This window comes from Scyliorhinus canicula, chromosome 3 (assembly GCF_902713615.1).
Source record: "Scyliorhinus canicula chromosome 3, sScyCan1.1, whole genome shotgun sequence".
In the NCBI taxonomy this organism is placed as follows: Eukaryota; Metazoa; Chordata; class Chondrichthyes; order Carcharhiniformes; family Scyliorhinidae; genus Scyliorhinus; species Scyliorhinus canicula.
In genome coordinates, this window is record NC_052148.1 from 258,228,796 (window position 1) to 258,251,255 (window position 22,460).

Below are 22,460 nucleotides of genomic sequence, written 5' to 3' on the forward strand. Positions count from 1 at the left end.
GGAGGATAATTGTTGCTTTCACGACATGTCCAATCTTGTTCTCAAAATGTGCTTTCCCCTTTTTTTTCAGTCGCTAAAAGCAAAACTTCAAATGAATATTTCTTTTCACAAAGTGGTCTTGGGGAAATGCAAGACTTTCATTTCTTGTGTCCTGTGGCCGAGTATAACTGTGTAATGTTCTCGGAAGTGTTGATAAAAGAAATTGAGTCTTTCAGATGAGTTGTAACAGGACAGAGGAAATCCACTTGTTTCAGTAACAGTGGGTAGTTATACATTATCACTTGCACCTACCACCTGAGGAGAGCTTTTTTAAAAAAAAAACATCTTTCCCGCTTAGTATATTAATCTAGTTATTGCCATGATTTAATTTGAGTGTGTGTTACAGCACAGTGCAGTAATTGATAGCTCCTCAAACAACAAACACAATTAAATGACTTCCATCTTCTGTTTACATTGCAGGCATTGTACAATTCAATCAAAAACGAAAAGTTGGAATGGGCAATGTAAGTACCGAAGATATCATTTTTTGCAGATGTGTCATTTTAGAGCTGTGCATTCTGAACATGCCCGTCACCCTTTTTAAACAAAAAAAAATGTGGGGTAAATTACATTTTACTTGTGGTATTAACCTCTATGTACCTGGATAAGCTATAGTTATTCAACCTGTTTTATTTCCATGCAGACAGAGGCATTTTCTGCCGAGCGCTGACTGAACACCATTGCCTTCATTTTTGCTTGTACTGGGGGAACAATGAGTTGAGGAATGAAGCTTTTGTACTTCACGTTGGTCCTTGCATTGAGCGTTAGTTGGGGCGTGAACCAAGCCACACACTCGTACATCATCCTGATGGAGTGCCGACATTCTGATTTTGCAGAGCACAGCTCGCTGCACCGGTCTTTTCTCTGGTTTTGAAAGGACTTTTCAAAAAGTGAATGTTAAGTAGCCTGTCAGTGAAAGTGCTAAATTGGTACCAATTGAGCTGAGCGCATTTCACTTAAGACACTCTGCATATGCAGGCAGTTATGGAAACCTGCTGTGAGAGGGTGAATGCTTTAACCCTCTAAGCGGCGTCTCGCATTTTCATTTCATTTTTCTCTTCCCTGTTCCTGGAACTTCGAAGGTTGAAGCGTATTTTTGCCATTTTGTTCACATGATTTGTCTTTTATCATTTGAATGTTGGCTTGCCAGCCAGATATCTTTAGATAGGAAACCTCCATTGGACTTTGGTTTCTGTGTCAGTTTCCTCCGGTTGGTGGCACCTTTTTAACGCTGACACTGGGTTTGTACTAACTTTGTGCTGTGTGACCCCCCCCCCCCCCCCTTACTTCCTCTTTATCTACTTGCTGCATTTGATGTGCTAAACCCCATTAAAGCCATTACTGGCTCTTTCATATACCCTGGACTTGCCTCATCACTGCTCCCTTAAGTCCAAGGGACACCGACTTGATGGATATGGCAGACAACAGGCTTTGGCCCTTCATTACAGAACTGGCTGAACCACATAGAATACAAATAGGCCCCGTTCTCGTCTGCCAACACTCTTCACTATTCTAGGATTATCCTGGAGTTCAAAGATAACCCCGGAGTGCTTTTCTTTCTCTACTCCAAGCAGTTGTCTTAAACCCTTCTCCTGTCTCCACCCTCACCTCCAACAATACGTGCGTCGAGCTCCTGGACTTAATGTCACTAAGATTGAGACCGTTTGATTATCTGCCTCTGCCGCATCCCTCCTTTCACTTAGCCCATTAGGCCAATCTTCCTATCTGGCTACTCCCAGCCCTAGTACTGGACTGGAACTTTTCTCTAATTTCTCTCCTCTTTTATCTCTTGCCCCCTCCAAGCTCATCTTGCTCATGATTCCACCTCCTGCTCTCAACCTCAGTCCCACTCAATCACTGACCATCCAACTTTGTTCATTGGCTCCCATGTTCTTCATGATTCTCTCTCCCGGGGTACCGTCCCTCTCCTACAAATCTGCGGTCATCTCCTCTCAAAAAAGAATGCAACCTTTGATCCCTGCATCCTTGCAAACGAAAGGCCCATGTCCAACCTATCTCTCTTTCTCACCCCCACCCCCACACACAATTCCCCCAAACGTTCTTGGAGATGTTGGGTGAAATTCTCTGACCCCCGGCAGGGTCGGAGAATTGCCCGGGGCCGGCGAAAATCCCGCCCCCGCCGTGGCAGAAATGCTCCGCAACCCGGGAACTGGCGTGGGCGGGAATCACGCCCCGCTGATCGGCGTGCCCTCCGCACCGATCGGTGAGCCCCCTGCGGTGATTCTCCGGCCCGCGATGGACCGAAGTCCCGACGCTGAGAGGCCAATCCCGCCGCCGTGGTTTGAACCACCTCTGGTGGCGGCGGGATCGGCGGCGCGAGCAGGCCCCCGGGGACCGGGGGGGGCGCGGGGCGATCGGACCCCGGGGGGTGCCCTCACGGTGGCAAGGCCCGCGATCGGGGCACACCGATCGGCGGGCGGGCCAGTGCCGTGGGGGCACTCTTTTTCATCCGCCGCCACCACGGCCTCCACCATGGCGGAGGCGGAAGAGAATCCCCCAGCGTGCCTGCGCCGGTGGTGACGTCAGCGGTAGCTGACGCACCGGTGCATGCGCGTACCGGCGAAGGCCTTTCGGCCATCCCCGGCGGCGGGCATCAAAGGCTTTGGGGGCCGGTTTTGGTGCCAGTCGGCGTGGTGCCAAACACTCCGGCACGGGCCTAGCCCCTCAATGTGAGGGCTTGGCCCCTAAAGGTGTGGAGAATTCCGCACCTTTGGGGAGGCCCGACGCCGGAGTGGTTGGCACCACTCCGCTACGCCGGGACCCCCCGCCCCGCCGGGTAGGGGAGAATCCCGCCCGTTGTTGCCTCCCAAATTTGTGCTTATCTTTCCAGAACTCCCATGTTTGATTTCCTTCAATCAGGTTTCTGCTTCCAACATAGTACTGAAATGGCTCCTAAGAAACTCAAAATGGCATCTTGTGTGACTCTGTCTAAGATAATCTCTCCTTCCCTGTTTTCCTCGATCTGTCTGAGGCCTTTAGCACAGTTCATCACACCATCCTCATTCAATTACTCTCCACCATCTTCCAGCTCAATGTACTGTTTCCATTCTTAGCTCTCTAATTATAGCCAGAGAATCAATTATAGTGATTTCTCTTCCCATTCTCATAGCATCACCTCTGGTGTTTTCCAAGGGTCTATCTTTGGGGCCCTTCTAAATCACACTCCTCAGTGATATCATCTAGAAACATCAAACACAATAATGCCGCTTGTCTGCTGATGGGACAAAGCTCTAACTCACCACTGCCTCATTGCTATCTCTAAATTGTCAGATTGGGTGTCTTATTTCCTCTACAGAATGAGCAGAAATTTTCTCCACTTAAATCGCTGAAGGACTGAAGCTATAGGACGGAATTTACCGGCTGTTCACGCCGGTGGGATATTCCAGTCCCACGCCGGCGCTCGAGTTTCTCGGCAGTGAGGGGTGCAGTCGCCAGGAAATCCCGTTGACAACAGCGGAGTCGGTAAATCCGCTACCCCCGCGGCTGAAAAACAGGCAGTGGGTTGGTAGCTATCCTTCATAAGCTTGATGCCATCCAAATTCTGCTGCCCATTACCTGACTCGCATCAAGCCCCGTTCACCTTGCTGCTTGTCCACTTACATTGGTAGCAGAGTGGTTAGCAGTGCTGCCTCGCAGTGCCAGGGACTTGGGTTCAAATGCGGCTTCAGATGACTGTCTTTGTGGAGCTTGCACGTTCTCCCCCTGTGTGTGTGGGTTTCTTCTGGATGCTCCGGTTTCCTCCCAAAATCCAAAGAAGTGCAGGTTAGGTGGATTGGCCATGGTACGAATTGTCCCTTAGTGCCTATGGATGTGCAGGTTGGGTGGAGTTATGGGAATAGAGCGGCGGAGTGGGTCTAGGTAAGGTGCTCTTTCAGAGGGTTGGCGCAGACGTGATGGGCTGAATGGCCTCCTTCTACACTGATGAGATCTACCATGCGGAATTGCTGAGGTCTTGCGACACTAAAACTCAGTAGAAATTTGAGTTAAATTTCTCGGATGCAAACAAGAGTCTTTATTGCCTCTATTTGATCACAATTAGGAGAAACATACATCTATTCTCAATAAAGTCCGGCTAGCAAAAGGACTTAAAGAGAAGTAACTTGTACACAATTTAACTTTCAAAATATATGGCAAAACAGCTTGCATTTACTTCAAGAGTTAGAATGCAAAAGTGAAAATATGAAAAATAGAGATAGCAAATAGGTCAAAGTATAGGATGATCCCAGAATAAAGATGGCCATACGGACCAACATAAGTTCTGAATGTTTCATGTTTGAATATTTGTGTACGTTATGGAATGCGATTCTGTGCAATAATCAAGACGAGTTTCTACTGGTTTTCTGCTGACTTCGCTTTATCCACATTATGAACAATAGTGCCTTCATGTTGCTATGGTGCCTGCTTCGTCCTTAATCAGATTACTGGTACAGCTCATGTCTTAATGTCAAACTGTCTTTGAAAATATGTTTGTTAGAACAATAGCTTTTTCATCTTTGCTTAGTAAAAATGTTGTTTTAATTTCCAATGAGTTTATGCATGTGTCAGTCTTGCTGTGTCCCTGTTGAAGCTATGTGTTTTATCATGACCTCCGGTTATGTGCTGAAATCCTCAGTTTAAAATGGGTATTAAAACTGGGGCTTAATATTTACACTAAATAGCCTTTTACCTATCAGATCTATCAGGAAATAGTCGATTCCTATCATACACTGTAGGGATTCTGGGGTTGTCTGCTTCAACATTGGCACCTGGTTGAGCAAGGCTTCGATCTTAAAATTCTCACCTCTGTTTTCAAATCACATCATGGCCTTTCCCCTTCCAAATTTCCCAACCTCTCCAGCTCCACAAGCTTCAGGGATATCGCCACTCCTCCAATTCGGTGCTGTTGAGCATACCTGATTTTAATCACCCTACCGGTGGTGACTGCCATCAGCAGCCTGGGCTGCAAGTTTTTGTATTTATTCCCCAAAACACTTGGCATCCGTACCTTGCTTTCTACCTTGAAAGGTAGAATGTGGGGGACCAGCTGGGAATACATTGGACAAATCAAGTCCGGAGGCAATAAAGGGCATCATGGGGAGTTTCGGTAGCTATTCTTTTTTTTAAATTTAGAGTACCCAATTAATTTTTTCCAATTAAGGAGCAATTTAGCGTGTTCAATCCACCTACCTTGCACATCTCTGGGTTGTGGGGGCGAAACCCACGCAAACACGGGTAGAATGTGCAAACTCCACACGGACAGTGACCCAGAGCCGGGATCAAACCTGGGACCTCAGCGCCGTGAGACTGCAGTGCTACCACTGCGCCACTGTGCTGCCCTTTCAGTAGCTATTCTGCTAAGGTGGGGAGAAATCAGGTGAGGAATTGGAGATGGGAATAAGTGGTCTATGGTGAGAATGTGGGGTCAGAAGCTCATATTGAAGTCATATATAACACCAAGGTTGTCGGCAGTCTGTTGCAGCCAGGGAGGGGATGGAGTTGGTGGGAAAGGAGCAGAGTTTGCAGTGAGGACTGAAAACAAAACTGGCTGCAGACGTTGTGAAATCTAGATCTAAATAGAATCATAGAATTTACAGAGCAGAAGGAGGCCATTTGGCCCATCGAGTTTCAGTGTAAGGCCTCAGTGTAAGGTAACATCCCAAACCCAGGGCGCAATTCTCCGCACTCACGACGGTGCGGAGAATAGCAGGGGTCGTAAATTTTTACGGCCACGCTAGTCCGACGCCCTGCCGCTATTCTCCACCCCCCCACGCCCAACTCCCGACACGAATCGCTGCCGCCGTTTTTTTACGGCCAGCAGCGATTCTCAGCTGGCCGATGGGCCAAATTCCAAGCCCTTTACGGCCGTTTTTACGAACGGCAAACACACCTGGTCTGGCCGTTCGTAAAAACGGCCGTAAAGTCCAGATCTTGGCAACCATGGCACCGATTGGCACGGCAGTACCACGGCCGTGCCAAGGATACCATGGGCCCGCGATTGGTGGGCACCGATCGCGGGCAGCGGGTCCGATTCCCGCGCACTCTTTGTCCTTCCGCCGCCCCGCTGTATCACTTCGCGGGGCTGCTGAGGGGCATCCCGGCCCGCGCATGCGCGGGTTGGAGTCTTCCAATCCGCGCATGCGCGGCTGACGTCATGTGACGCGTCAGCCGGCGCAAACTCTGGCAGCTGGTCCCCCTTAACGAAATTCGTTAAGCCCGCGATGCCGGAGTTCACGGCCGCGGCACACTAGCCCCGACCGGGGACCAGAATCGGGTCCCGGTCGGGGAGGGGGAGGCTGGCGTCAAACCCGCCCGTTTTTGACGCCAGCCTTACGATTTCTCCCTGTTTGGGAGAATCGCGCCCCCAATGTGTGACAAATACCTTTTGCACTGTGCTAAGAACATAGAACAGTACAGCACAGAAACAGGCCCTTCAGCCCTCGATGTTGTGCCGAGCAAATGATCACCCTACTCAAACCCACGTATCCACCCTATACCCGTAACCCAACAAACCCCCCCCCCTTAACCTTACTTTTTAGGACACTACGGGCAATTTAGCATGGCCAATCCACCTAACCCGCACATCTTTGGACTGTGGGAGGAAACCGGAGCACCCGGAGGAAACCCACGCACACACAGGGAGGACGTGCAGACTCCGCACAGACAGTGACCCAGCCGGGAACCGAACCTGGGACCCTGGAGCTGTGAAGCATTTATGCTAACCACCATGCTACCGTGCTGCCCCAAAGGTTGAGCTTGAGCTTACAATCTGCTGACCCAGCAGTCACAGTGCACCAGTGTACTGAAGAAAGCTGGTAGTTTAACCATTATACCCTGTCCATCACTGAGACTAATTACTCCCAACTTTCCCCGCCTCCTCTTTTTGTTCAGCCACTCCACCACCCAAACCTTTGCTACCCGCACACCTGAACACTCCAGGCTGCCCTTGCTGACACTCTCTGTCCTCCACTCTCTGTAAACTCCAACTTGTAGTCAGCTCTGCTACTGTGCCCTGACCCAAAATAAGTTGCACTCGCCATCATCCTGGTCTTCATTGGTTCCTCTTTTATTTATCCTTTTGTGGAATGTGAGCATCGCTAGCGAGGCCCGACATTTGTTGCCCATTCCTAATTTCCCTTGAACTGAGTGGCTTGCTGGACCATTTCGGAGGGCCTGGAGTCACTTGTAGGCCGCACCACTTCGGCACAGCAGATCTCCGTCCCCAGAGAACATTAGTGAACCAGATGGATTTGATAGCTTCATGGTCACCATTACCGAGACGAGCTTTTAATTCCAGATGATTAATTTGAATTCCAACAGCCACCATGTGGGATTTGAACCCGGGCCTCCAGATCACTAGACCAGTGACATTACCACCGCACCATCATCACTACACTACTCCCTTGACCCCACCATAGTGCCGTCCCTCAATCACTCCTCTCCTCAAAATCCACCTCCTTAGCCTAACTCTCTTTACATATGGACGATAAGGGAATAGTGTAGATGGGCTTCAGAGGGGTTTCACAGGTCGGTGCAACATCGAGGGCCGAAGGGCCTGTACTGCGCTGTAATGTTCTATGTTCTCTGTCCCACTCTCTCATTTAGACCTGGAGTCCATTTCACAAAACTCTATATGTAAGGCATGGTTTGGATGGTTCGTTAAGCTAAAGATGTCATCTTTGCAGGGTTTTGTTAATGTTGTAGGCTCCAGATGTACATATCTCTCACAGGCCTGAAGTAATTCTGATGGATTTACTTTGGCTGACGACTGGGGAAGACCTGGGACGGGATTCTCCGAGCCTCCGCATTGAAATCACGCTTGGCGCAGGGGCGGAGAATCGCCGCCAGTCGCGCCTTGGCGGTCGACGGGGCGCCGGTCAGGGGCCGTTGAAAGAGGCTTCCGCAGCGATTCTCCGCCGACAACTGGCCGAGTTCCCGCCGGCGTGGTTCACTCATGGTTCCACACGGCGGGAGCTGGGAGTGGCGACTGCAGACCCAAACTGCGGCCGCCCTAGTGGGGGGTGCAGGGATCCGTCACGGGGGGGGGGGCCTCCAGGACGGCCAGGCACTTGATCGGGGGCCACTGATTGGCGGGCGCACGTGATCTGAGGGGGGGGCCTATATTTACAGGGCTGGCCCGGTGTGTGGATCCGCCATGATGCGCGGGCTGCTGCCGCCACAGGCGGCCGCCACGTGCTTACACGGACCCGCAGCCGGAAGTGCAGGGCCCCGTATCGGCAGGAGCTGCGAGGACTACTCCGGGTCCCTGCTAACCCCCTTCAAAACAGAGAATCACTCTGGACTTTCTCCACGAAAGCCCAGAGTGATTCGCGCCTGTTTTCTCGTGGACGTGGGGTTTTAGCCCCATCATCAGAGAATTCCGCCCCCCGGTTTCTACAGAATGACACTAATGTGGCCTCAATCTGGTAAAACAAAACATCTTGGATAAAGTTTCTGGTCCCCCCCTGCCGCGGGAATCATTGCAGCCGGTACGGGATATTTGGCGGAGCATTTAAAGGTCTGTTGCCCTCGGGTGGGAATTTCTGGCCTCTGGGTGGACCCGACTGGAAAGTCCTGCCCCTTGAGTCAGAATGTTATGGGTTGAAGTCCAAATCCAACATACAACACAAAATGGGCGGCTAACTCTCATTGTCAGCATGTTAAATTAATTAATTAATTTCTTTATGGGCTGTTTCTGAAGGATATCATGAGACGTTGCATAAATCCAATTTCTTTTTGTCTTTTCCAAAATGGACAACGGTCTAATCCCTAATTCATACCCACTTGTCCATGTTGTTAATGTAGAAATTATTGCTTTCCCAAAGCTGTGGGGCGCGATTCTCCACCCCCCACGCCGGGTGGGAGAATAGCGGGAGGGCCTCCTGACATTTTTCACGCCCTCCCGCTATTCTCCCCCCAACACACCCGACCCACACCACGAATCCTCGAATTCTCCGAGGCCGAGCGGCCGGGCCTTCACGCCCGTTTCAACACGGCAGCAAACACACCTGCTCGCTGCCGTCGTGAAACGGGCGCCATATGCCCGTTTGGGGCATCTGGGGGCCCGATTGGCACGGCAGTACCACCGATTGCAGGCCATGCGTTCGTAATGGACGCACTCTTTTCCCTCCGCCGCTCCGCAAGATCAAGCCGCCACGTCTTGCGGGGCGGCTGAGGGAAAAGACGCCAACTGCGCATGCGCGTGTTGGCGTTGTCCAACCTGCGCATGCGTGGCCGACGTCATCTGCCCCGTCAGCCGCCGTGACGCACGGGGCCGCGCTCCTAGCCCCGCTCGGGGGGGAGAATCGGCCCCGGAGGTGGGCGTGAAGGCTGCTGTGGGTCATGGCTTGTCCCACTGCAGCCTTTATGATTCTCCGCATTTGCGGAGAATTTCGCCCTTGATCTGATACTTTGATCAGACGTGAGGTGACGTCTGACATGATGGGAACAATTATTCTCCATTAATACACTATCCTTGATCACTAAACTGCTTATTAATTTTTAACAGACTCAAAACCTCAACGCCTGCACAGTGAAAAGCCACATTTGTCAGTTCTAATGCGTTATTGAATTTTGCAAAATCTGACGCAATCACATCCGATTCTGTATTAATTTTCCAGCAAGTGCGTTTCCAATTTGTGTGTTACAGAAAACACTTGATCATTAGCTTGTCGTCTTAAAAAATCTTAAAACCCTTGATTGAATTTTCACTATGTTTGATCACAACATGTTCTGAACGATGTCCAAAGAAAGTACTCGTGGGGCAGTACTTGCCACCCAAGTGTAAAATTTGTCGGCATGTACAGATTTGTCACACCGCATTCTTTAGCTTTCACCAAATCTGGTGTCACTTCTTTTATTAAACTCACTGGGTTTCCGAAATTAATCTTGAGCAGGGCCTAGTCTTGTTGCACTTTTTGAGTGACTGATCCTCGTCCATTTCTCAATTGTACATATCGGCAGCAGGCTTGTGCACCTCAGCAAGATGGACTGTGTATCTTAGACAGTGGAATGGGTTTGATGGTGGCCCCAAGGAATCTTGTCCTCCCCTCATCCCATAGCACCATTCACGAAGAAGACACACTCTCCATTTTTCCTTGCCGTGCAGCATCGCTTCACATTAGTCTGCGCTAAATTGCATTTGCTGTTCTGCCATGATTTGTTTTGCTTGCTCTTGCTCCAGTTCCTCAGCTGCTACATTCATATTCCAGTCCTTTCCTGGTACGGTATCATCTGCCAATGCTACCAATTTTATTGCATTGCCGAGTCCAAATTATTGATGTAAATTACCATCATGGACATTCCAGTCACTAAGCTGTCCCTTCCCTATCTGAACATTACTTCCTGAGCCCTTTCTACCCTTCAGTCGATTTCTTAGTCATTGTGGTCATGTTGTGCCATTGTAACTAATGCAGGGACTTTCTCGAAGGTCTTGGGATTATGTGTGTACGTTATGAATTCATTACTCAGATCAGTGAATCCGGTATCTGTATTTACACTTTCAATCCCAAGTAATGTTAAATTTACAGCATCTAATCCATTGCACAGATCACTCACTGTTCTGTTGCCATGGAAATCTCCATAGCGATTAAGCAAACGTTAACCAGTGAATTTTATGCTCTCTGTCTTCAGGCATTAGTGTTTGGGAAGCTTTGATATTTTCGCTGAACGTGCGTTGCTTTCTCTCCTAACTGACGGGAGAATTGTTTCAAGTACATCCACCCAAGTATGAAGCGCCACCTCAGTAATTCAACAACTTTCAGATTTTTATTGATCTGGGAAAGTAAATCTTGCTGGTCACCTGGGAAACATGTTCAAGGTTTCAGCCTGGTTTCACAAAGCTTCTCTAATCTGATTCTTAGCCAGATCCCTTTCAAAAGTCAACATACTGTGTGCCATCTGTGTGCCAATCTGCACATATGTAGAAACCCGTGTGAAATAACAACCTTTGTCTCTGTGAATTAGATGTGGAGAGAGTATATGTCCCTGTGAACCAGGCCAGGGGTCGGGAGCTGGACATGAGGGATTATCTGTTAAGGTCATTTTTGGGAGAGTTGGCTGATTACAAATTCAAATTTCACTTTTGATTTTCAATCTTGGGGGGAAAGAAAACGAAAGTCAAACTAATGCAACCAGGCTCAGTCATTTGCACTTCAGCAGTTGGGAGATTGTTCGGCTAAACCCACTGCCAAGGATTTGAACACATAGTCTCGGCAGCCACTTGAATTCAGCGCTGAGGGAGTGCTACTGTCTTTTCAGTTCAGCCAAGTCTCCATCTGCCTGTGCAGGTAAACAGTAAAGATCCCGTGGACTATTTGAACAACAGGAAGTTCTCCCCATGGCTTGGATCATATTTTCTCCCAGTGTCCTGGCTCACTAAGCTAATATTGCCAAAACAGATTAACTGATTGTTCATCTGTTTGTTGCTTGTGGGAAATTTCTGATTGATAATTGTTTACCCACCTATTGAGAATGATTATACTTCAACATCAAAATGCATTGATTGTGATGTGTGATGGAATGTTTACAGTGAAAAACATTGTACAAATGCAGCCCTTTTCTTTTTTCCACGAGAAATGCCCCACTAATTTGGGATTTTCCCTTTTAGACTTACAAGTACTTGATTTTTTTTCCTCCTGCGCTGTTGGACCTACCGCTTAAAGTGCAAATGCCCCTTAACTACATGTTTGTGTTTGCCATCAACTTACAATCAGCACCAACTTTCAAGGTCAGAAGCTGTAGGTCAGCTCTTGTCAGTTTGTTTAGCTTTGGCATGTTTCAGTGGTGCTTCGTAGATCATTGAATCTCTACAGTGCAGAAGGAGGCCATTTGGCCAATCAGGTCCGCACTGACCCTATCCCCATAACCCCACTTAACCGTTGGACACTAAGGGGCAATTTAGCATGGCCAAACTACCTAACCTGCACATCGTGGACTGTGGGAGGAAACCGGAGCATCCGGAGGAAACCCATGCAGGCACAGCGAGAAAGTGCAAACTCCACACAGATGTCACCCAAGGCCGGAATTGAACCTGGGTCCCTGGCACTGTGAGGCACTGTGCCACTGTGCCGTTCACGCCATTCCTGCTGATAGATGAAGTAGAAGGACTCTAATTGGATGTTCAGGTCGAAGTGATTATTGACTGTAATTCAGAGTGGCAACTGCAGTCGGACACAAAGGCAAACTAACAAACTCTGCTGAAGAAGGACATGGATGTGCACACCCAATCTCCACCTGTTCCACTTACCACACAGGGGCTCTGAGGTGAGTAGAGCCTCTGGGTGGCGAGGGATATGACCGGGCAATGCTCTGGCACAGCCCCCTGGTATAGCCAGGAGGTGGGACCAGCCAGTTTCCAGTTTTCTATGTGTCTTGTTGAACCCTGGCAACTTCCCCTCTGCCTGCCTGGAAAATATGACTTAAGGTGATACACAAACTCCTGTCCACGTCATTTAGGTGCTCGTGTCTGTTTTGCCCCCAGAGAGGCACATCATGTGTTGAAAGCTTGGAGTACCATCATTAATGATGAGTGAAGCTGGTCAGTCTACCAAAGGGTGGAGGATTATTAAGGTGAGGGGGGCGGTATCAAGGTGGAAACTGACCCTCACTCGACGCCAGTTGCCTTTATCTCTGCGGAGCAAATTCTGTCCAATTCCTTAACCCAGGTGCACTGAGGCCAATAGTACACCTCCCAGTGCAAGTGTAGTACAGTTTGAGATTGAATAACTGACCACAAAACAAGGTTTGGAAACTGGTGGGGGCAATTAACTATCCCTGATTGCCACAGACATGAATCCCTTTATGGCCACTAACTCTCGCAAGAAGGTCATTATGGCATTTGCACAGAGGAGATCGCGGAATGCCCCCCGCCAGCAACATAATCAGATTAGTGCCCAGGGAGGGTGTGATGGTGATTGGCATCAATTGAAATTGACACCTTACTTTCAGGCTCGGCGTATGTTCGCCGCCAGTATGACGGTCATGCTGACGGGAATTACCACTGGTTTCCAGAAACTGAAACCAGTCGTGATGACCGCACAGGGGCTCTGAGGTGAGTAGAGCCTCCGGATGGTGAGGGATATGACTGGGCAGTGCTATGGCAGAGCCCCCTGGTATAGCCAGGAGATGGGGCCTTGAGGGAACCCCTTTGGGGGATTCCATTATGTGGGGCGGGAGGATTGTGCCTGCATTGTTTGGGAGGGGGGGGGGGGGTGCTGGGAGAGATGACGGTGAGGATCCAGGGGGGGCGGTGTTGGGTCACCATTCCGACTGTGTGATATGGAGGGGGGTGACCTGACCATTGGGTGTTGGGGGTGAGGTTGGCCCTCTGTGTTGGAGGGTTGGGGGTCTTCCCCTTGTCTCCTAGAGTTCCCGATGTTGGGGGGGGGGGGGGGGGGGGGGCTACCTTCATTCAGAGGTTTGCCTGATCCAGCACACTGTAATTTTTGGAAAGTTTTGAAGTTTTGCCCAGTGTGGTCTGACTGAAATGTTACGATGATTAGTAGCTGAGCCTTGAAAAAATCTACAGGAGTCCACATAAGTAGTTATAAATATTTCTTCTTAACACATGGAATGTCCTGTTGGTGAAATGTTCTCTCTTAAAAGCACACAACGGGCGCGTATTTGACAAAAGGGCAGGAGTGCTGATCATGTCTTGCACCCAATTTTATTTTCATTCGCTTTAATCTGTTCTGGGGTATGAGCTGAACAAAGTAAAATCTGGCACAGTTCACCTTATGCTATGATTGAAGTCACCCAGACCGCACAAACAAACCAGAGGTCATGCGTTCACGTCCCAACGTGGCATGTCCAGTAATTTAGTTCAATAAATCAGGCCATTAAGTGACTGTGGAAGCAGCAAGACTGTCATTAAACCTAACTTGTTCACCAATCTCCATCAGGGAAAGGAACCTGCACCCCACTGCATGTGGATCCAGTCCCATATTATAGTTAATTCCTTCTATGCTTGGGGCAATGACAGTTGGGCATTAAACAGGCTTTGCCACTATTACCATCCCAGACCAGGCCCCAACAGTGGCTAATACTGGACAGAAACCCCGATAGTTTACTTTAATTTTGTAATTAAAGGATACCTTTCTCCAGGAGTGATTACACAAAGAAATAGGGATATGGTATATTCAAACAAACTTTATTACTAACACGGTATTAAAATATCCTTAACATTACAACAATACTACTCAAAACAATGAATACAATACCCTTAAATGCTGTCTTCATTCCCACTTAAACAACAAGGGAAAAAAAACATCTCGGACTGGATTCTCCGTCGGTGGGTTGCTCTGTTTTGCTGGCTGCCCTGGGGTTTCCCGATCGCGTGTGGCTGGCCCACATTGGGAAACCCCATTGGCAAGCCGGCATAGCAGAGCAGAAATGTGGTGCGGCGGGGCGGAGAATCCAGCCCCTCTGCTCTCAATCCACTGTCAAACCATTAGCACTCATGAATGCTTGTTCGTTGTTCTTTGAGAAATAAAGATCTTTTGACACTGCTTTAAAGACAAGACCTGACTGCTGTCAGACCCATGCAGAAACTCTGGTTGTATTTTGTCAGAAGTTGGTTCAGCTCCCCTTGTTCTTAGACAAGTCTGCATTGCTTTAAATACTGTTAATCTTTCTGAACTGAACCGCAGCGAGAGCTAATTGCTTCACTTCTGGTCACAGCTTCAGTCAGCTCACAACTGAATTGCTTTCTGCAAAAATGCCTGATGTCTTAGATCCACCTAACAATGACATGATCTTACCAAGCTGAAATCTAATTACCTCCACAGGGAATCCCCATAATCCAAGCAAAACTGCATTATCCCAAGCTTCTTGCGATGGTTTAATTGAACAATGAATCCCAAAATATACTTGCCTTTCAAACAAGGATTTATTTGAAAACATGATTGCAGCAGTCACGCACACTGACCCAGGCTTTTAACCCGTACTTCACCAAATACCTATAAAACAATATACCTGAAATTCCTACCTTCATCACAGCCATATTCCAAGCACAAGGTTCATATTATACTTATGTTGTTCGCTTGCTCCCTTGGCTTTCAAATCTGACGATCTCTCCAAAGCCCAAGGGAGTTATATCTCTGGTGAAGTTGCTAGGTAAGCATTTCTTGCTAGATCCTCCTAAATAGCACAAGACTGCAGTGTGATTGTTTCCATCAGAGTGATGGTTTATCTTGGAAAATATGAATTTAATTATTGTTTGCTGACCGACAATGGCTTCACTGGACCCTTTACCTCAGGAAGGTGAATTATTAAATATTGCATGGTAAAATTTAATTCCTCATATTCTGCACTGAAAAGTGCACCAGTAGAGTAAAAATTAGCCTAATGGAATTTGTGTTTTTTTGTGGGGGGGGGGTCTCTTTATTTAATTTATCACTGATGTTGAAGAAGCATTCATTGTGCCTGAGCACTTCAGGCTCTTTGTATATACTTTTGGACATGAGGCTGTGTTTAAAAACCACATTGATTAATAAGCAAGCCTCATAAATCCAGAGGGCTGTTAAAATGTTCTTCAAATTCAGTTCTGTGATGTTATTCACAGACAAAATAAAACATATGCCTCTTGGAACTGTCTCTTTTCATTCCAGTCTTTAATCATTGTGTCCTTCTTAAGTGTGTGTGCCCCGCTCGCTGTCTCTCCACCTGTTTGCATTCATTCTCTCATGCTTTCTCGTTGGGTCTCTGAAATCATTTTTTGCTCTCTCTTGCTGGGGAATGAGTTAGAGACCTCTACACAGAGTGGAGGTGGAAGCTGGAGCATTTGGGGTGGTGAAGAGGAAGTCATGCCAGGATGCATGGGTAATATGCCATGGGTGCATACTTGACAGGAAATGAGGGGGTAACTGAGAATTGTTGTGGCATTGAATTTTTCCCAAGAAAATGATTCATGGGGTGATATTTTGAAGACCAGTGAGTAGCAGCATTGCAGATTCACTCTAGACTGGAACCATAAAAAGTTAATCCCCCCCCCCCCCCAACATTAGCACACTTGGAATTGAGATAAGTTGTGGAGAAAATGAGTTGGAGGACTCCCTTCACCTGAACACCAGGTTGAATCGGGAGAGCACATGGGAAACTAAATCAGACAACGTTACAAAGTCATAAATATATGTCAGAGTGTAATTGCACCCTCCCCATCAAAGGTGACTTTATAGCACCACTCTTGCAGGGAACATTTAAATCCAATGTGGCAAGTTTACATAGGGAGTTTCCATTTAAATATGGACACAGGAAGTTGTCATGGAAGAGTTGTTAGGAAGCATAAGATGAGATGCAAATAGGTGGCATCCTGGAGATAAAATTAGTTTTGTTTTATTTCTGGTCCGATACAGAAATGAGTGCTGATGTCAGTCTCTTAACTGCAGTTGAGCATGTTGGCTGAGATATAATGGAGTATGGCCCCAATTGTCTTGTTGCGTATTGTTTACCGGTGCTAGGATTGAGGTTTCACATTGGTTTCAACAACATCTGTGCAGAGCAGATTGAGGAGATAGCAGTACATAGCAGATCAAAATTAACCTTGAAGCAAAGGGTTCCAGAATCAGAGAGTGTCTGCAACCAGAAAAGATCCAACCAGGAGAGAGAAAATGCTGGAAAATCTCAGCCGGTCTGCCAGCATTTGTAGGGAGAGAAAAGAGCTAATGTACTGAGTCTTTTTTTTACTCTTTGTCAAAACTCTGTCCAACCAGCACCCTTTGATATTCAATGGCATTGCCATTAACATTCAGGGTGTCACTATTGACCAGAAGCTTAACTGCAACAGCCTTATAAATAGCATGGCTACAAGACCAGGTCAGACATTGGGTCTTCTAGAGTGAGTGATTAAACCTCCTGACTCCGCGAAGCCTGTCCAGCATCTTCAATGCTTAAGTTTGGAGTGTTGTGGGATACTCTCCACTTGTCTGGATGAATGCAGCTCCAACAACACTCCAGAGGTTTGCCACCATTCAGAAGAAGGCAGCCCTCTTGATTGGCACTTCACCCACTACCATAAATAGCCAGTCCCTCCGCCACTAATGCAAAGCGGCAGCGGTGTGCACCAACGAGGCGTTGCAGCAACTGGCCACGGTTCCTTCCACAGCACTTTCCGAACCCGTGAACTCCCCACCCTCTCACCCAGAAGAGCCAGAGTGCCAGTCACCTGGGAATACCAGCATTTACATGTTCTCCTCCAAGTCGTGCACCACCTTCTTGTGGAATTATGTCACTGTTTCTTCATCTGGGGGTGGGAACCTCTGATGAAACATAACTGCTGCCCTTGCCAGCGGCGTCATGAACCAATGTAAAGAAAATATCGTTATAAATATAATCTTCTTTCACATGATGTATTTAATTTAGTCAGTTTTAGAAAATAATGAATATTGCCTGTTCATGTCTGAATTAAAAGCATGCAGAGCAGGACAAACCTCTTTCGTATAGTCAACTTATTTAAGCAATCACGGCGTAGTGATTTTAAAAATGTAACAGTAGCATAGTGGTTAGCACAGTTGCTTCACAGCTCCAGAGTCCCAGGTTCGATTCCCGGATTGGGTCACTATCCGTGTGGAGTCTGCACGTTCTCCCCGTGTGTGCGTGGGTTTCCTCTGGGTGCTCCGGTTTCCTCCCACAGTGCAAAGGTGGGTTGGCCATGCTAAATTGCCCTTCATGTCCAAAAGGGCTAAGGGGGTGTGCTTGAGTGGGGTGCTCTTTCCAAGGGCTGGTGCGAACTCGATGGGCCGAAAGGCCTCCTTCCGCACTGTAAATTCTCTGATAATTCTGTGATTTAAATGAAGAAAGACATTTGATTGCCATGAAAATGGGTTCGATGGATCAAGGTCAGTTAGATATAGCACTTAGGGCGAAGGGGATCAAAGGATATCGGGGGAAAGAGGGATGAGTTGTTGAGTTGTATGATCATCCATGATCGTAATGAATGGAGGAGCAGGCTTGAAGGGCCAAATGGCCTCCTCTTGCTCCTATTTTTTATGTTTCCCGGAGCTGCACATGAATCTTAATGAGTCGCATGCAATCTGGAACCACAGGTAGCAGACCCTTGATGCATTCAATTAACACACTGGCCACTCTCCTCTAGGGCCTGATGGTGTAGTGGGTTCCCTGATGGAGCGGACCACTCACACATTAAAGAACCTAGTCACTCGGCATTCTATTGAAATCAGAGGCTAGAACCCTCTCTGTCCAGCAGCAATGAGGACACTGTCCTGTCTTTTAGAGAACTTGGAACTTTGTGAAGTATAGATATTTATACCATCATAAACATGCATATGAATGCCCGTAAATACTCTCATTGCACACTGAATTCACCTGTATATAGACATGTGCGCAGCCACACATGTGTACATAAACGTACACACACATGCAACCACAACTTGCTGCTAATACTGTGACTGTCTTGCTAAAAGGCATGATGTGCTCGGTTTGAGGTGACTCATTCATCGGACCAAGTAAGATATCTGATCCATTCAATCTTAATAGATGAGCAAACGTCAAACTTAAGCTTCACTTTGAGGTGGGAACACTGGAGTCATTAGACATAAAAATGTTTACAATCCATGGTATGGGTATGAAAATAGGTGTTTATTAAGATTTTTCCTCTTATATTTAGTTTGTTACAAGTTGGAATAAGTAGAATATAAGGCACTGTCTGCCACCACCAGTGCATTGCTCGTGTTATACAGATGACCTTGTCTTGTGCGTCTATCTAGTAGTTTTGTATTTCAGAGCTGCTTGTCATTGAATTTGTAGACATAGTTACAGCACAGAAGGTGGCCGTTTGGCCCATCGTGTCTGTGCTGGCTGTGCAAAAGCAGCTTGGCTCGGCCCACTCCCCCCATTGGCCTGCTATTTTGTTCTCTTCAGGTGCTTATCCGATTCCCATTTGAAAGCTGCGATTGACGCTGTTTTCGCCACGCTTTCCCTGCATTCTAATCACTTAAAACATTTGTCCTCAGGACACCTTCACTTCTTTTGCCGGTCATCTTGTGTCTCCTGGGTCTTGGCCCTGCCAATGGAAACGGCTTCTCTCTATCCACTTTGTACAGACCCCTCATGATTTAGAGCACTTCAATCAAATCTCCTGTCAACCTTCTCTTCTCCTGCGGTGAACAGTCCCAAATTCTCATGCACCTATCCATGGGGCTGAATTCACCCATCCCTGGAGCCATACTTGTAAATCTTTCGCTGGACCCTCCCTACAATCTTCAGATTCTTCCTAAAGCCTGGTACCCAGAAATTGGAGGCCAAAGCAGTGTTATATAAAGGTTCATTTTAAATAGGAACGTAAGAATTGCTGGATGAAGATAAACCAATGTCCATCTGGCTCAGCCTGTGCTATCCAGGCAGTCACATGATGCAACAGAACAGGAGGTGCTGCCTCATCATACCAACAGACCCAGCTGTGAGGTGTGGAAAAGGTGGAGGAGAGCTTTGGGAAATTATAGGTCCAATTCCTTCCCAGCACATCATTTCATATTATTTTCAGATTTAAATCTGTGTAATTTGAATTTGATTGAATCAATACCCCTGTCTTCCTCTCTCTCCCCATGGAGCCTGTTTCATGGATTTATCTATTTGCATCTGTCAAAAATTATTTCAATGTGGATGTGTTCAGATGAGCTCGGGAGAAACATCAGAGCTTTTCAATTGTCACACCTCTTGATGAGCTTTTGACAGAAAACATTGGGAAAATTTCACATGAAATGCCTGTACTTTTTACATCTACTGCGGAATCTCCAGTGGCTTGGCTGATGTTTGTCAGGCGATACTGTCACTTGTTTGACCAAACGCTCGTGCGATAGGGTCAATTGTACTATGCTCGACAGCAACCCAGTGAATCTGTACTGTATCTTCTTTAAAGCTCCAATATATTGGCTATAATGTGGAGTCCAATAATGCACTGAATCTGTATCGCACCCTTGAGCTCATATTATGGTTTTATATAGACTCCTCGTTACTTCTTCCAGTTTTCTATGCATTTATTAATAAAACATAAGAGTGCCACATTTTTTAAAAACTGCTTTATTAACCTTCAACTCAGAGAGGGTTTCCAGTTTTAATAGTCTGGAAATAAAAAGCTGGTGTCAGTACAAGTGCCGTGGAGATGTGAGATTGCCCATTGGTTCACTAATGTGCTTTAGGGAAAGAAACCTACTCATCTTTCTTGATCTGGAACGTGATTCCAGTCCCACACCAGCAAGGCTGACTCTTAACTGCCCTCTGACGTCAACTAGCAGTTCTATTAAAGAGGGCAGCTAGATTTTGGTAATAAATGCCAGCTGCCCCCATCTCCTGTGAGTGAATGCTAACTTGCTGCCTTTAAAGTCCCGCTTAATGCTTGCGTGCGCACACCCTCTCCATACTTGCACAGCAATAAGCCAGCTTCCATTCAAAGTATATGTAGTAATCCACAGGAGGTAGGAGTACCGTCACCACACCAATATTTATTTACAATAACGATATTACAGGAGCAGCTACAAACAGTGCTGCTAGCAGTCCAGTCAACTGCTGGCTCACAAAGCCTACACAGGTGCTTATTTGGGCCCCCTCAATGAGCTATCATTGAGGGAGCTCATACTCCAATTGTCCAACCAATAAAGCCAATTGGAGTTCGTTACAGTATATTTGCTGTGTGTTTTTTAAACCGCAATGTATCGCCTTGCACTTACTGTCATGGAATTCCATCCCATATGCCATCTTTGATTCCTTTCGTCATATAAGGCAGTGTTTTTCAACCTTTTTTTCCCCAGCACCCACTTTCACCAACTGGCCGACCTTGGGGACCCACGCCACCCGACCTGGGGGTCCCATGCCAGCTGGCCTTTGCAACGCTTGATTTTCATTTACCTTTAATGCGACAATGGCATTACCATTGCTGAATCCCCCGCAATCAACATCCTGGGGGTTACCATTGATCAGAAACTGTACTGGACTAGCCACATGTAATACTGTGGCTTACCAAAGGCAAGGAATCCTACAGTGAGTAATTCACCTCCTGACCCCCCCCCCCCCCCCCCCCCCCCCCCACCTGTCCACCATCTACAAGGCACAAGTCAGGAGTGTAATGGAATATTCTCCACTTGTGTGGATGAGTGCAGTTCCAACAACATCCAAGAAGCTCAACACCATCCAGGACGAAGCAGTGGCAGCCTTGTGTACCATCTACAAAATGCACTGCAATAACTCACCATGGTTCCTTAGACAGCACCTTCCAAACCCACGACCACTACCATCTAGAAGGACATGAGCAACAGTTACCTGGGAACGCCATCACCTGGATTGGAAATATGTCACCGTTCCTTCACTGTCGCTGGGTCAAAATCCTGGAACTCTCTCCCTAACAGCACTGTGGGTGTACCTACACCTGAAGGACTGCAACGGTTCAAGAAGGCAACTCACCACCACCTTCTGAAGCGCAACTAGGGATGGGCAATAATTGCTGGCCTAGCCAGCGATGCCCTCATCCTGTAAATTAATTTTTAAAAAGTGAGCCTGCTGGGTCCTCACGAACTCACTTGCTTTGTCATTCAGTGTTACATTTACGCCAAGGAGTTCAACAGATGGTTTAAATTCTCGCTGCATCCTTTGAAAAAAATCAAGAGGTTTGTCACCATGCTTAGTCTTCAAATACCTTTGAAGTTTTGAGGGTACTAAACTATAATTTGCCAGTACTTCCCTGCATATGCCACACATGGGCTTTGCATCCTGATTTGCATTGGTACAATTGACAAAGCCATACCTCAAGAAATCATCTTTACCCTGCCTTGTTCCTCATTTCAGTTTTTTCATGTTTAAAACGATCCATCTTCAGCTGTTCACAGTCCTGTAACTTGCTTGCGCACAGGCAGAAAATGGATGAATCTCTCCTCCGTGCGTTTGCCCCGAAAACACGGATGTACAGGGCGCGTGATGTCAGTGTATGTGCAGGGCGCGTGACCTGCTCTCCGCCACCGCTTCCGGCTGGAAGATTGCATCATGCTGTTTAAAAGCCGTTTGGATCCGGCATTCTCAATTTAAAAGCCGGTCGTGGCCATTGGGCGCTTCTGCCGCAATCGGGAACAATGTGACTGATCACTCTGAAACCTTTCAGACGACCCCCCCCCCCCCCCCCCCCCCCCTTAACCCAACCGTGGGTCACAACACATAGTTCGAAAAACACTGATAGAAGGAACAACTATATATCCTATTTCAATTGTTTAATTTGTCGACCTTTGGCACGTTAACATTATTCATCCTAAACATTAATTAACACCAATTAAATAGTAAATACACCATTTGCCTTCCTTCCTAACACCCTGGACCCAGGATGATGTCAGCTTGTGTTATATAATGTGCTTCATGGCATTCTGCCATTGAAAATAATGAGAGTGCATTCAATGATTACTCAGCTAAAATGTTTGTTGGCGCTCCTG

General features: G+C 47.3%; 1 protein-coding gene across 2 annotated transcripts in view; it reads left to right on the forward strand.

Moving 5' to 3' along the window:
* The window catches only part of psd3l (pleckstrin and Sec7 domain containing 3, like), a 505,495-nt gene that overhangs the window by 425,452 nt on the left and 57,583 nt on the right, over positions 1–22,460 (forward strand). For both annotated transcript variants that reach the window (XM_038792652.1, XM_038792653.1), the window contains one exon: positions 460–503. In XM_038792652.1, the coding sequence (XP_038648580.1) occupies positions 460–503 (44 nt within the window). The remainder of the gene's footprint in view (positions 1–459; positions 504–22,460) is intronic.